At 34.7% G+C, this 16,086-nt stretch overlaps 1 protein-coding gene across 6 annotated transcripts in view; it reads left to right on the forward strand.

The window, feature by feature from the left end:
• Positions 1-16,086, forward strand: part of RNF13 (ring finger protein 13) — a 127,357-nt gene that overhangs the window by 37,198 nt on the left and 74,073 nt on the right. For 4 of the 6 annotated variants that reach the window (XM_086388841.1, XM_086388701.1, XM_086388815.1 and 1 more), the window contains exon 4: positions 8,687-8,812. The exons of the other annotated variants lie outside the window; for them this stretch is intronic. Coding sequence is in view for 3 of the 4 variants with exons in the window: in XM_086388701.1 (XP_086244827.1) it covers positions 8,687-8,812 (126 nt within the window). In the remaining variant the exon portion in view is untranslated. The remainder of the gene's footprint in view (positions 1-8,686; positions 8,813-16,086) is intronic. 6 annotated transcript variants of the gene reach the window in all.

The raw sequence follows: 16,086 nt of genomic DNA on the forward strand, positions 1-16,086 counted from the left end.
GTGTTTTTTTTTTTTTTGCTGTGAAGGAAAATGCAAATATGGCAAGGAAATGTGTGGTTGTGTGTGAGACTTCCTTTGCTTCCTTTGCAGCAGATACTCAAGACAGATTCAGGACTGCTGCTGTGTTTTTCCGCCCAGACACCTGACAGCTTTGTGATAGGAAGAAGTCTTGGTTAAGGCTGAATGTGCATGGCTGCCTCTCTCCTAAGAACTATGAACTGTTGCAATGTCACCTTCAATTTGTTGGCTAAAACAGAGGTCAGAATTTCCTATTTGAAGGAAAAATAAGGAATTAGGGCCATCAAAATAAGGAATAAAACCACCTGGCTATACATAAAAGGAGAATTCTAAAATACAAAGGCATTTTCAATTGCACAAACTTCGATCATATTCAAAGAATGCTTCTTCAGTGACTTTTGAACATATAAAATAAGCCTTTTCCTGTTAATTTCAAAGGTGATGATTGCTTATTCATGTATTACTGAATCAAGGAATATAGAATCTCATTAGAGATAGAAAATAATGAAGAATTATTTCATTATGGTAGCTTATCACTTAGCTGTGGGGCAGCTGGGAGAGAGCATAAAAGGGAGGGCCTGAAAAGAGTGCATGAGAAAATCCACGGCATCTCACCCATCTTATGTGGAATTCCTAAAAGCCAACCTTGGTTCCTTTCCTTTGTTCCACAGTTTGGGCCCTCGTCTCTTCCACCATCCTTGGACCCACCCGCATTGTCCTGTTTGTTCTCTTGCCACCTTGGAAGTGAAAGGAGGCTTAGGTTCTGATAGTGTAAATCAACGTAGTCAGCCTGCATACATCCCTGCTTCACCAGAAATGCTGGGCATTTCTGTTGTCGTTCACTTAGTAGTTTTCATTAGATTTTCTTGCTGGCTTTATCAATTTGATATGGTAAAAATTGATAATTACCTAAAAAAAAAGGTACTTTTTTATTCCTTTGCCCATGAAAACCTATTTTTCTGGTTATAAGAGTAATATATGGTCACTATAAAAATTAAGATGATGTAGGATGTGAAAAGAAGAATTTGAAAATCATCCATTTATATATATTACTTTGCAACTTCTTAAAATTTGGCAATATCATAACATATCCAATATCATGGGTATCTTTTCATGTAAAAATATATGTATTCATTGCATCACTAGAAATTCTGTAATTTATTGCAGTACTGGAATTATACCATAAGGTACCAATCCCTTGTGTCATTATACATTTAGGTTGCTCTTAATTTTAAAAATTATGAAATATTGGAAACAGAATAGGGAAACAACAGAATATCCAATATACCTACTACTTAGATGCGAATAGTTTACCATTTTTTAAAGAAGAAATAAAGTGTTACCAATACCATTGAAACATTCTTTTTATCGTCCCAATTAGGTTCCCTTATCTTCCCTCTCATAGATAATCATTACCCTAAAATTTATGTGTATATTTCCCATTTAATGTTATAAAACATGTTACCTTATAAACACTGTTGTGCCTGCTTTTATATGTTTCATGAGGCTTTTAAACTTGCCTTTTTCATCCTACAATGTATTTGAAATTCATGTTATTATATAGTCTTAATTCATTTTAAAGAATAGTACTTCATTTTATGACTGTGCTACAATTTATTTTTTTATTCTTTTGTTGGTAGATATGTAAGATTCCAGTTTTTAGCTATTACAGTGTTATACTGAATAGCCTTAAAATTATCTCCTTGTGTACAGTATAATTAAAGGTTGTTTCACACTCATCAGATCAGTGGGAAAAAACAAGTCTTAATCAATGGCTGACAAGGAAATGGGAAACCAAGTATTCTTGTGTATGGCTGGTATATGAACTTCTGACCACTTCGGAGAGATTGATAGTATCAAGCTTCTTTAAATTAGAGTTTGCCATGGTGAAATAATTTATTTTTTCCCATACTTACTGTATTTTTTATTTCATTTAATAAAGAAATCGGTGATCATCATCTTTGAAGTTAACCGAAAATCCAATACCGATACCAACACTTATTATTTTGTATTGTTCTCCTTAATTTTATCTGTGTACCTGTACCACCCCTTCCTGCTATTCACCATTCTCTTTGAATACTGCATACTGGGATAATTTCAGTAGTTAGGATCTGACCATTGCTATCAGTAATTTTAAGTCTGACCCCGTTCATCAGCCTGATAACCAGATTATATTCAACTTTAGTTAACTAGATTGTGCTCAACTATAACTGAGTTATTGTAGAAGGAAATGACTACCCACTCCAGTATTCTTGTGTGGGAAATCCCATAGAAAGAGGAGCTTGGCAGGCCACAGCCCATAGGGTTGTAAAGAGTCAGACATGACTTAGATACTGAGCACATGACTGACTTGTGATAATGACAAATTGTAAACAGTTATGATGACATATTACTCAGGATTCACTTTTGTTTGTAAAACTGAAGGAGAATTTCTTTGCTGTCTTTTAAGTTTTCACAGATTTACTTTCTGTATTTGTTTCTGAACTTTTTGTTATCAAAGATTTTGTTAAGAACTCTGTAATTGATTAACACATTTAAAGCTTTTATGTTCTTAGAGGATTTGCCAAGTACTACAGACTATAAAATATGAATAAATATTCCTTACTGGTATGTATTGATTATATGGCAATATAGAAGACTGTCCTAAAGGACATATAATTACAGTGTAAGCTCAATTCACTGAAAATTCCTCAGTTTTAAAGAAACCATCTTGTTGGATATATCAAGTCCTACAAGTGTACCAGTCTTTTGAGCTTTTAATTTTCCACTTTGTTGATTCACCATATGTGTGCTAAAGTCACTTCCGTCATGTCAAGTCTGTGACTCTGTGGACTATAGCCTGCAAGGCTTCTCTGTCTATGAAGGTTCTCCAGGCAAGAATATTTAAGCGATTGCCGTGTCCTCCTCCAGGGGATCTTCCTGACCTAGGGATCAAACCTGTGTCTCAGTATGTCTCTTGCATTGGCAAGTGGATTGTTTACCGCTAATTCCACCATGTAAATCCCTGTTTGTTCAGACTGAAGTGACAATTTTTAATTTTTCTAAAGAATGATAATGGTATGAGTGGGTATTCTGGTGAAATAGTATGCAACCTATTACTAACTAAAAAGCATTGTCCACCAGAGGGCGCAGTGATTTTGTTTTCTAAAATGTCAAAATACATCCCCTGAGTGAAGCAATATCTCTGCATGCTGAATGAGAAGCATGTACCAGGTGACTTTTCCTCATAGAGCTTGAGATTTACAAAATCAAAATCCTGACAAATAACTACTTCTATGTTAAGTAAAACTCAAGGCAACAGTCTTTACATTTTTATATATTATGTTGTTATTTTTAAGAATTAAAATTGATACTAGAATTAAATCTGCCCTCAAGTCTTAAAAGATAGGTTCTGAAAAGAGAAGAAATATAGCTTAGTAGCAGCATGTCAAAATTTTGTTGAAAGGACTGTAATGTGTTTGTCAGAAACCTAATTTGGTTTTATGGCACATCAATTGACATATAGTATCTAGAAAAGGTTAAAGTGTGATATTTCCTGTCTGTTGTTGTATTGGTCAGATCACTTATAGTAGTATATTAGCTTTGGGCACCAGACTGAACTATAGTAAAGTTTAAGAACCAAGTCAAACATCACCTTTTCTGTTACTGCCTCACATAGAATAATTTTCTCTGATCTGTGCATTTGTACTTCATGTTGTTTTTATTTTGTTTTATCTTATTGAACTTAAAATAATGAGTAATGGTTAAGGGGTGTTTTACTGCCTAAGAGGAGAGTAATCTCCAGCAATTTGTGAAAAGGGAATTAAGCGTACCTTGTATGTGAAAGTTACTGGTAGATTTTAGAAGAATGGTCTAACAAAGCATTAGAGAAAATGGCAGTGGATCTTTTTAACATCCTAGAAACAAATTAATCTGTCACACATTAGGAACATGTTAGCTGATAAAGTCTGATTGATCAGTGTGACTCTTTTTGTCTGTGTTTGAATGTAAAAGTTATGATAGGTTCTATTGACATCTTTATCATTTGACATGGTTGTATTAAATTTTGGAATCAACCTTAACTGCCTTTTAGATTAACGATTTGTTCATTTTTGTAAATGTGCCTTTCTCTTCTTATTGCCCATTATGTTCTTCACCTGTTTGTTTGTTTGTTTGTTTCTGTCCAGCAGGGGGAGTATGGCAGAGTGGTTGAGAATGTAGGGTCTGGAGCCAGACTTCCTGGGATTACATGCCTGCTCTGTGTAACCTTAGACAAGTTACCTAACTCTTTTGAGACTCAGTTTCCTCCTCTTTACAATAGGGATATAACAATAGGAGTTACCTCATAGGGTTATTGAAAAGATTAAATGAATTAGGGCATTTAAAGGGCATAGTGCCTGACACACAGTGCTCAGCGCCATGGCTCAACAAATGTTAACTGCCTGCTATTACTGCAGTTGTTAATTATTAATAACCTCAGGTATTCACTAACAAAACAGCTCACCACTTTTTTTTCTTCATGCTTTTACTTTTATATTCTTACAAAGGGAATGATGCTCTGTTCCCTTGCTTTCAGCATTTTTGTTGACATTATCATTGCATATACTCTCCTTAACCTAGGTCAAGAAGATTCCCTGGAGGAGGGCATGGCATCCCACTCTAGTATTCTTGCCTGAAAAATCCCATGGACAGAAGAACCTGGTGGACTACAGTCCATAGAGTCGCAAAGAGCTAGACATGACTAAAGATACTGAGCACGCACACATACTCTTCTTAATTTTGTTCATTGTATGGTTGCCATTCAAACTGAAGGGAGGAAAGTCTAAGGCTTTTCAGCCTGAAACAGTCTTTTAAATAAAACCATTTTTTAAAATTATCCGTCTCTTTTTGACTTCATTAACAGTGTAATTTATCAGCCAAAGTATTCTGTCATAACACTTACCCTGCAGTTTCACAGTTATAAATACTTTGGAAGTGTTAAAACAAAATTATATTCAGTATGATTTTTAAGTTTAGGTTATTTGAATATTCCAATTAAAACATGGTAACTCAGACCACTTTGGAAAACTGAATTGCTTGGTGGTATTTACTAAAGCTTGAAACTGTGATCCAGCTTGATATCCTGTGGTTCTTCTTTGTACATAAACATCATGCACATGTGTTCATGAAAATACTTGTACTGGAAAGTTTATAACAGCACTGTTTGTAATAGTGCCTACTATAAATTACCCAAATGCTCATCAGTAGAATACATTTTGGTATATTCATACCATGTAATACTATAGAGAAATGAAAATGTAAGATCTGCCAAATACATCTTAACAATAAGGTTGCTGAAGAGCAGGAATGAGTCTGAGAAATACAGTACTGAGAGAAGTCTAAAAGAGAACCTGCTGTATGTCTGGTTCTACTTACGTTAAGTATAAAATTAGGCAAAATCTGATCTAAGCTCTTCAAAGTCCATGTAGTGACATTGCTGATTGGATGGGGAGGCGGGTGGTCACTGACAGGGATGATGAAGGGAGCTCCTGGAGTGCTGTTAATATCTAGTTCCTGATACAGGTATGTTCAGTTTGGGAACACTCATCAAGCTGAAAAACCATCTTTTGTGCACTCTGCTTCATGTATTGCCATAAAAGCCTTTTAAAAAATCCATAAATATATATACCACAAATCTATTCTGTTATACATTTGATGATACTGAGGTGCCAGTCTGAATGCACTATTTTTGTCCTGACTCCTTGTTTCATCATCAGAGAATTACAGCAACAATGGTAAGAAAGATGGGCATCCCCTCTGAGTCTTCTCGACATTGGTAGTTTTCTTGGGCTTCCTACGTATTGGTGTAAACTGCCCCATCAGTAAATAAGGATAAGGAGGATCCTTGATCGCAGAGCAAGCATCCTTTTAATAAAAAGGAATTGGCTGTGGAGGGAAACTTGAGGCATGTGGACCTGGAATAAAGGAGCACCTTCTTGGCCACTCTTTAAAGGACTAGAGAGTTCTGCTGAATTAATTGGCAAACTCCATTACACTGCCTTGTAGACTTTGTGGATGAAACAAAATAAATTTTCACTGTTTTAAGTGACATATCTGGGGGAGGGATAGGAACTGGTAGGCTATTTTATCAAGTTACTGTTTTTAGCATAGTCCACAGGAAAAATAATATTCAATAATTTTAAGACCTGTTTTGGGGAATTCCCTGGTGGCCCAGTGTGTGCTTTCACTGCCAGGTATTCTGGCTTGATCCTTGGTTAGGAAAGTAAGATCCCATGAGCCATGTGCCCCCCCCTCCCCAAACAAAACAAAACAAAAACCTGTTTTTTTTCTTTTTTAGGCTTCAGTTTCCATTAATACAAATAGATTTTTTAAAATTTTTAGCTTATGTGTATTTAAGTTTTGTAAATTATCTTATGTCTAAAAATAATACATAATAATATATACATTATAATACATACACAAAATAATACATAACAGATTCATCAATACAGAAATGATTAAAAAGCAAAAGCCTTTTCCTGGTTCCACTCATAGACCTTTTTGTGTTCCTGTACGTACTATACATTTATTGATTCTAAAGTGAAGTTGCTCAGTCATTTCCAACTCTTTGCGAACCCGTGGACTGTAGCCTGCCAGGCTCCTCCGTCCATGGAATTTTCCAGGCAAGGATACCAGAGTGGGTTGCCATTTCCTTCTCAAGGGGATCTTCCCGACCTAGGGATCGAGCCCGGGTCTTCCGCACTGCAGGCAGACTCTTTACTGTATGGATCACTAGGGAAGCCCCGTGTTGATATATTGATTCTAAGATTCTAAGCCCCGAATTGATTCCAAGATAACACTTTATTACCCCATGTTTTAACATATCTGAAATTGGGATGTGTCTTTCACTTGTTATCCGCTAGATGGCGATCATGATGGAGTTGTCCTTACAGGAAATTTGGTCATAGCTGTTCATATTGTCTTCACTTCAGTTGAGTTATATACCCTGTTGCTGCCACATGGCTTGAGTTTAATCGCTGTTATAAGTGTCTTGAAAAGAACTGCGCTATGTGATTTGGTTTTAAGACATAAAGTTAGTTTGTGTGCAGAAAGGCACAGGAAAGGCAGCAGGGAGCAAATTTAATATGAATGAAGTAAGTATTCTTTGTTGGGAGGATAACCACAGTTCTGTTTCCTTGCAAAGTAAAAACCAAGCGCTTTATGGAGTCAAGAAAGGGAGTTATTCTTTGAGTAAGTGAAGGTATGGTGTATTTTATTCCTGAAACATGTGCAAAAACATTCTCTCACAAGCCAGGCAGTTCATTTAAGGCAGGAGAAGTTACCAAATCCTGTAGAATAGATGGTTGGTGTGACCAGTTCATGTACCATACAGGACTGTTTTAAGACACTGTATCATAGCCTTAATTACTCAGTTCAGTCGCTCAGTCGTGTCCGACTCTGAGACCCCATAGACTGCAGCACGCCAGGCCTCCCTGTCCATCACCAACGCCTGGAGCCTACTCAAACTCATGTCCATTGCATCAGTGATGCCATCCAACTATCTAATTCTCTGTTGTCCCTTCTCCTCCTGCCTTCAGTCTTTCGCAGCATCAGGGTCTTTTCAAATGAGTCAGTTCTTCGCATCAGGTGGCCAAAGTATTGGAGTTTCAGCTTCGGCATCAGTCCTTCCAGTGAATATTCAGGACTGATTTCCTTTAGGATGGACTGGTTGAATCTCCTTGCAGTCCAAGGGACTCTCAAGAGTCTTCTCCAACACCACAGTTCAAAAGCATCAGTTCTTCAGCACTCAGTTTTCTTTATGGTCCAACTCTCACATCCATACATGACTACTGGAAAAACCATAGCTTTGACTAGACAGACCTTTGTTGATAAAGTTATAAAATTACTCACTTCTTATAAATGAATTTGAAGACTTTGATAATATCTTTATGTGTTTATTCAGTGTTTTATATTCATTGGTTTTGGTTTTTCTGTTTTAAACTATTAATATAACATTTTATATTAATACATTTTAGATGTCAAACCATTCTGTATTTTTGGGAGAGCAACTTGCTGTTTTTTTTTTTAATTGGTAGTTATTTTGTGAATGCCTTTTCAGTTTAATATGTATAGATTTATCTTATTCCTTTTAGTGATTCTGTTATTTTCCACTGAAAGAATATATTATAATTTCTTAAATGGCTGCCATATTGATGTGCATAATTTCCGGTTAAAAGCAATGTAAGAGGGAACATCTTTCTACATACACCTTTATATACCCAGACCAGTGATTCTATAGAATAAATTCCTAGAAATGCTGTGCATTTTATTGTTTGATGAAAGAAAATCAGTAGTTACTTTTTAAAAAGTATTCACTTGATTTAGAAATGTGAATCATTGTTGGAAAAATATCAACATGCTAACAGTGGTTGTCTCTGGGGTGATGGACTTATGTGTTATTATTTTTTTTTTAAGTTTAATAGTAAAAATGGAATTTTAAAAAATGCTTAGGAAACCAAATACTACTTTAGTAGTTCTGAGGTTGTGAGCAGTTTGCAGGTAGAAACTGTTGTAGTTGCCAGATAATTCATCTAGCGTAATGCAAAATGTGGGGAGCAAATTCAAAAGGTGTTTATAGAAGTAAGTTGAATTCCTTTTTTTTTATTTTTAGTTTAACAGAGAGAAAACTTATTGCTAATTCTTTTTTTAGGGTTTTTTGATTAACTCAAAACCAGAGAATGCCTGTGAACCCATAGTGCCTCCGCCAGTAAGAGATAATTCATCTGGCACTTTCATCGTGTTAATTAGAAGACTTGATTGTAATTTTGATGAAAAGGTAATGTTTCCATTTTCATTTTTTGGTTACTGTTTGCTTAGCCAGCTAGTTTAAATTCTCTCTTGTTTCAGAAAGGATTTAAGAAAGTTTACACAATTCATTCAGATTAAATAAAGGAGTAAGGACAGAAACGAGGAGACAATGAAAGGAAAGACAAGAATGAGTTTACTTAACTCTTATTCATTTGCTATAAAATTTAAGCGTTTAGCTGCCAGTACAAAGAGGAAAACACCATCAGTTTTATGATTCGCAGTTTTACCTAATTACTATTGATTCTAAGACTTTCCACGTGGTTATTGGGCATCTTGAACTGTGGTTTAATCGTGGTCTTGCTTGATCTAACCTAGAAATGGAAATGTTAGTCTTTAGTTTTATGTCTTAACCCTCCAGTATGATTACAACATCTGTATCTATATCTTTGTTGATGCTGGGATTCTCTTTTGTAATAAGCTGACTGTCACATGTATAAAGTTTGTCTCCATGAAGTGGGTTACGCTGGCATTTCAAATAGTTAAAGTTTGCCATAGGACTTCCCTCACTATCATCAATTCAGCTCTAAAGATGTGAGATTTTAAGGTTTGTTTTTTGTCTTTTTATTTATTTTATTTTGTTTTTTTGTTTTTTAATACTATCTTTAAAAATCTGCTTTTGGATTGTCTCCTTGTCAGGAGAGCCAGATTGAGGCCTGTTACTTTTATTGAACCATCTCAAACCTGAGTGTCTTACGTGTTTAGAGAACAGACGTGGGATATCATTTCATGTACTTTCCATGCTTGATCTTAGATGATTTGTCTGTTAAGTAAGGCTACTCTGACTCCTGCTGTGCCTGCCTTTTTGTCTCTGCTCCTTTCATTTCATGAAAGAAATTACACTTCCATAATAAACTTTTTAAATGAATAAAATAATAACTGTAAAGGAGTTTGAAAATGTAGAGCACTTTGTAAATAATAAATGTTTTTATATTGTATATTAGTTCCAAATTTAAACTCTTGATTGCCTTTAAATGGGAAATAGAGCTTGAAGTCAAATGTGTTAGATTTCCTTCTCTTTCTAATTGTTATGCTTTTATAGTAGTTTGAATTTAAACCGTTTTAAGATTTGATCTAGAACTAGATTATAATAATTACAGATTGTTCCAACAAAAATGAAATATTATATTAATATTTGATAATTTCATTCCACTAAGAAATGAAAAGTAAGCTAATTCTGCTGATTTCAAGGTTTATTGCATCATTAAGGTATGTAATATTTGTCTTAGTCTAGTCTTTGGTAATTTGAAACTACAATACCTTTTATTTTTTTAAAGTAACTTTCTTTTTAGGTGGGGATGGGAGGTGTTGCACTACAACATTTAGGGAAATACTGTCATTAAATAATTATTTCTGGAGTAAAACCCAACTCAGGAATGGATAGGAGGGCTTGTTAGTCCTCCGATCCCTTCAGTGGATCCTCATCACATGCATGTCTGAGTATTTCTAATGGAATTTCCTGATTTAGCTAATATTCCAGCTCATCACTTTCCACTTCCTGTCTTGAATTTTGTGCTGTAGCCATATCACCTACTGAAATCTCTCAACTTGCTGTGTTTTTGTGCCTTCACACATACTGTTTTCTCTGTCCAAGATCTCTAAGATGACCTTTATCACCTATATTTCTGGCCATTTCATTTAAGTGCTAACTGAGACCATTACCTCTTCTGGAAGCCTTACTTTTCTTTCTCCCGTCCCTCGGGCAGAACAAATCATTCCAGCTCAATGTGCCTTTATATCTCTTTATCACATTGTTGTTTTCTATTATATATATTTCACTTATATGCAGGCTTACTGTGTTTAGAATTCATGTTTTAACTATATTTAAATATCTAATTTGTATTATAGTACATAGTAGGAGAGCAATGAAAGTTTGTTAAACTTTGTAGTATAGTAAGTCTTCTACTTGTATGTATAATGTATTCTTTAAAAGCACTTGCATATAAAGAATATGTAAAAACATTTTAATTGAGGATTCTAATCTTAGAAAGAAAACGTTAAAATCTTTCTTATTATATAACTCATTGTGTAGACAGTCTTAATGGGATAAAGTTCTATTCTGTACATATTTTTTAACTTTGTTAATTTTCCTTCACAAATATACAACAGAATATATTATAGACATTTAAAGTGAAAGATTTCTACTCATATTATTTCTAATGATTTCTTTCAGTTATATTAAATTTACAAGACATTATTAATTTACTGAGGGAGACGTATTAGGATGTATTCAAGATCTGGAAACAGATTGCATACATTTGAATCATATCTTTATCATTTATAGTAGTGTGATCTTAGACAAGTTATTCTTATCTCTGTGTGCCTCAATTTCTTTATCTGTAAAATAGAATTATAAATGTTCCTAGAATTGTTATAAGGATCAAATGTAATAATCAGTGTTGAATGCTTGTCAGACAATGCCTTGCACACAGTAACTAAGCAGTAGTTATTAACCATCAATGTTTTATTCATTCTTTCATTATTGGTATAAAATAGAATAAGGGTAAAGATGGCAAAGGTGCTGACTGTACTAGGCTGAGAGGTCCTGTAATCTACTTGTCTGCAAGCTGGAAAACTGGGAAAACCAGTGGTGTAATTCAGTTAGGGTCTGAAAGCCAGAGAACCAGGGGATCTGATGGTGTAATCCTAGAGTCCAGAGACCCAAGAATTAAGAGCTCTGAAGTTTAAGGGCAGGAGAATGTGGATGTCAAGAACAGAGAGAGGGAATTCACCCTTCCCTTCATCTTTTGTTCTGTTTGGAACCTCTAGGAATTTGATGATTCCTATTCACATTGTTGAGGGTGGATCTTCTTTCCTCAGTCTACTGAATGAAATGACAAACACTTTAAAAACCCCCTCACAGACACCTGCCTAAATATTTTACCAGCTGTCTGGACATCTCTTAGCCCAGTCAAATTAACACATGAATTCAGTTCTCACCTTTCAGAAACTAATCATTGGCTGATAAGTCACACTGTGATATAGTAACTCATGTCAACTGATATGTAAAATTTTTAATTTGGCTTATAAAGGACAGTGTTGTCATGCCAGTGTATAATGTATACAAAATAAGTTTCATAAATACACAAGCTTATGAATTACAGATCACCTGTCAAGGTAGGGTGAGTGGATAAAGTCATCATGATTACTGGGAAAACAACTGGAATCTCATTCCAAAGAAAATTTCTTTTCTAATGGTGATCACTGGTGAACAGGCTATTAGCTTTATTAGCTATAATCTTCAGATCAGAAATCCATGACTGTACTTTTCTGACTTCCAAATTGATGATTAAGTTTTGTAGTAAGTATGTTAACAGAAACCAATCATTTACAATTTATGTATGGTACTTCTTTTCTGAATTGCAAATTAATAGCTCTTTGTGGATACTCAATAGTGGTTCATTCATGTGTAGCCACAATTTTTTATGAATAAATTGACTTAAGAAAATAGTTAGAAAAAGAGCTCATTTTCTTATTCCTGATGTAGCGTGCTAGGACTGAATACTGACAAAAGCTTAATTCAGCACCATACTGTATGCTACAGTATATTGAGAATAGTTACAAAGTGGTTTTTTTGCTATGCCTCCTATCCAAAGTGAAACCCAAATTATCTCAGACAAATGAAAACTGGCACCATCTTACAGAGCTTTCTTTGGTGAAATGAGCCCTTTCCATTGTAGATAGCAGAAGAGAAAAGAAGTAAAAAATAAAATTCTCTCAAGATTCTTCAAATGATTAATGGTGGTGGGTATTTCAAGATTTACTTATTATAAATCTTTAGACTTTTTTTGAAGAACATTATGCTATGATTAAAGAAACCTAACCTTCTCTTATTCCCTCTTAAAAGTAAAAGAGTGAAAGCTCTATGTTACAATAAAGGAGATGACAGATTTTCTACGCAAACTATCCCAAGTGGTTTGTGACTCAAGGTAGCTAATAAGACGCTGAAATGCAATTAACAGTTTTTGGAAGGTAGAAAATTGAATTGTTTGTAACATTTTAAAATAGACTACTGTTTTAATTTTTTTTTTAATCTTTTGTCTAGAGAAGCACATTTGAGCCTTTTAGTCTTCTTGCCCTGGAGAGATAATAGCAGAACCCATACTCAGAATTAGTATTTGGATATGTGGAGTGTCCAGAAGGCCAGTAATAACTATTGATTACATGCCAGCTGCTTAATCTGAAAACAGTCACTTTTACTTACACTGACAAAAACTGTATCTTCTGAGAAATACAGCACTTTAGAGGAAAAGCAGAACAATGTTATTTTGTTTATCTTTGTTCACTTGTGCTTCACTGTGACAAAATATAATTGTTTGAAAATGTTAGTTTTTGGTGAGTGTTTGAAATTAGGAAAACATTTCTGGCTTTCTGGTAAATAAATTAAGGCTTTATTAAATCTTCTAGTTAGAAAAATGACTTCATAGCATTCTGAGGCAGAGAGTTCTCAAAAGACTTGAATTGGCATCCCAGTGGGAAATAACATTTAAACATTTTTGTAAAAATACTTGGTTATTTCAAGAACGTTAAAATAATCACTTAAAATAGAACTTTTCTAAACTACACAGATTTCTGTGTTTATAGTCAAAAAATGATTAGTTATCAAAAGTCTGTTCCCATTGCAGTCCAAAATGTTTCTACCTTGTGGTTTTAATGCTAAGTCAACTTCTTCAAATAGTTGATTTGCTTTATTTCATCTGAACTCAAGGGAAGCTTGGTAAACAGAAATGGTGTAGTGCATGTACTTCTGTTGAATCTTATTACTGCTTAATGCTCTAGTGATTATTTTCGAAAAATGTAGCTAGCTGCAGGAGGCTGAAAGGACTTAGATATTATTTCCTCCATATTTCAGGGAGGGGGTTCATTAGATGGAGTTACATTTGGATTGCAAATGAATACAATCCAAGGACTATGTTGGTACTCATTTTCTGTTGGATTGAGATTTTTACAAAACCTAACTGGGGCACAAACCCCTACTTGACCTGACTTCTGTCTGTCTAAAGTCAAGTCACATCTGTACTTTGCCTGTCCCCTTACCTTAACCATGAAGAATTTACAAGTCCCAGTAGGTGCTGAGCAGTCTCTTCCCCTCTGTCTTGGTTTCTTCCATGTCCTTCATTTGAGTATCTTCCCTTGCTTGTCTACCTGGCTTGTTTTAGGTCTCAGATGAAGTTTCATCTCCTATCTGAAACCTTCCCTAATCTTCAAGGCAGAGCAGATCACTTCTTTTATATATTGCTTGTTTAATCCTCTGTCAGCCTCTGTGAGGGAAAAGATCATGTTTTTGTTTCTACAACTCAAATTCCTAATACATTGTATGGCACTTGGTAGATGATTAATAAATATTTGCTGAATTTAGAATATTTAGAAAATCCTAACGGCTTAAAATTAAATTTAAGTAGATTAGGGAATAAACAGTATTATTGGAACATTCTGTTGGCTTCATTTTCATTTCACTTAATGTTCTTGGAATGCCCTTGGAAGTATTTCTAAATCAAGATAGTCATATATCCCACATTTTTCTCTAGGTCTAAATATGTTATGATAATTAAAAAATTAACTTAAACATTTTTGGGTTATTTGTGTGATCTTATTATTATAATAACAAATAATAAAAATTTTGGAGTTAAATTCTGTCTTCTTACAAGATAGGCATCTAGTTTTTCTTTCTAAGCTTACCTTTCATTCTCCTCTCTCAGGCCTCCAGGCTGGTACAGTATATGGTGTTCTCAGAATTGCACTTTTATTTCAGTAGTACTAAGCAAGTAGATATGAACTTAATTAGAAGTTAAACTCATATATTAAAGTCATCTATAATATCATTATTTAAATTTTCATACTCTTTTCTATATTTCTATAAAGTAACCTATAATGTTTGTCACTAATCTACTTTGGAATCCTGTATAAAAGATTTCACCAAAGAAACATGTTAAATAATACTCAGTAGGTGGAAGCGTTTCTACCCATATAGGATTCAGATAGCTCTTTGCTACTAGTGCATTAATTTTTTCATTTCTTTCTTTCTTCCACCCTTTGGTAAAAATATCTGTGTGTTAATAATTAGGTTCCTTTATATAAAAATTCATTCAGTATTAAAACAGTGAAACAAATTCTCTTCTTTTACAAGGAAAGTAATATTTAATGAAAGAAAAAGCTGAAAAACAGTAAATTACATGTACTTTACCCTAACCTAGTGAAAACATATAATGCCAGTAACTTCATTTACATAGCTCTTCAACACACATTCTTTTATTGGAAGTATAGTTGATTTACAATATTATATTGGTTTCAGGTGTACAACACAGTGATTCAAAACTTTTAAGAATTATACTCCCATTTAATGTTATTATAAAATATTAGCTTTATTTTCCTGTGCTGTACAATATATCTTTGTTGCTTACCTATTTTAATCCCATATCCCTATCTTGCCCCTTCCCTCTCCAATCAAGTGACCAAATGAAGTTGCTCAGTTGTGTCTGACTCTTTGCGACCCCATGGACTGTAGCCTACCATACTCCTCTATCCATGGGATTTTCCAGGCAAGAGTACTGGAGTAGGTTGCCATTTCCTTCTCCAGAGGACCTTCCCGACCCAGGGATCGAACCTGGGTCTCCTGCGTTGTAGGCAGACGCTTTACCGTCTGAGCCACTGTCTACTGATATTTTGTTATATACATTCGTTTCATTGTTTAGATTCCACACATAAGTGATAACATTAAGTATTTGTCTTGTTCTGTCTGAGTTATTTCACTAGCATTACACTCTCTAGGACCATCCATGTTTTTGCAAATGGGACAATTTCATTATTTTTTCATTTTTAGTTGTATACTGCATCTTCTTTAGCCATTCATCTATTGACGGACATTTAGGTTGCTTCCATACCTTGGCTATTGTAAATAATTCTGCTGCAAACATTGGGGTGCATGTATCTTTTCAAATTAGTGTTTTTGTTTTCTTCAGATATAGTCCCAGGAATGGGATCGCTGGATCATATGGTAATTCTATTTATAGTTTTTTGATGAGCTTCCGAGGTATTCTCCATAGTGGCTGAACCAATTTACATTCCCACCAACAGTGCATGAGGGTTCCCTTTTCTCTATATTGTTGACAACATTTGTTACTTGTAAACTTTTTGATGATAGCCATTCTGACAAAAGGGGCTTCCCTGGTAGCTCAGCTGGTAAAGAATCTGCCGGTAATGCAGGAGACCTGGATTCAATCCCTGGATCGGGAAGATCCCCTGGAG

Source organism: Bos grunniens, chromosome 1 (assembly GCF_055505025.1).
Source record: "Bos grunniens cultivar Pamir isolate PY7600 chromosome 1, Bosgru_T2T1.0, whole genome shotgun sequence".
Taxonomy (NCBI): domain Eukaryota; kingdom Metazoa; phylum Chordata; class Mammalia; order Artiodactyla; family Bovidae; genus Bos; species Bos grunniens.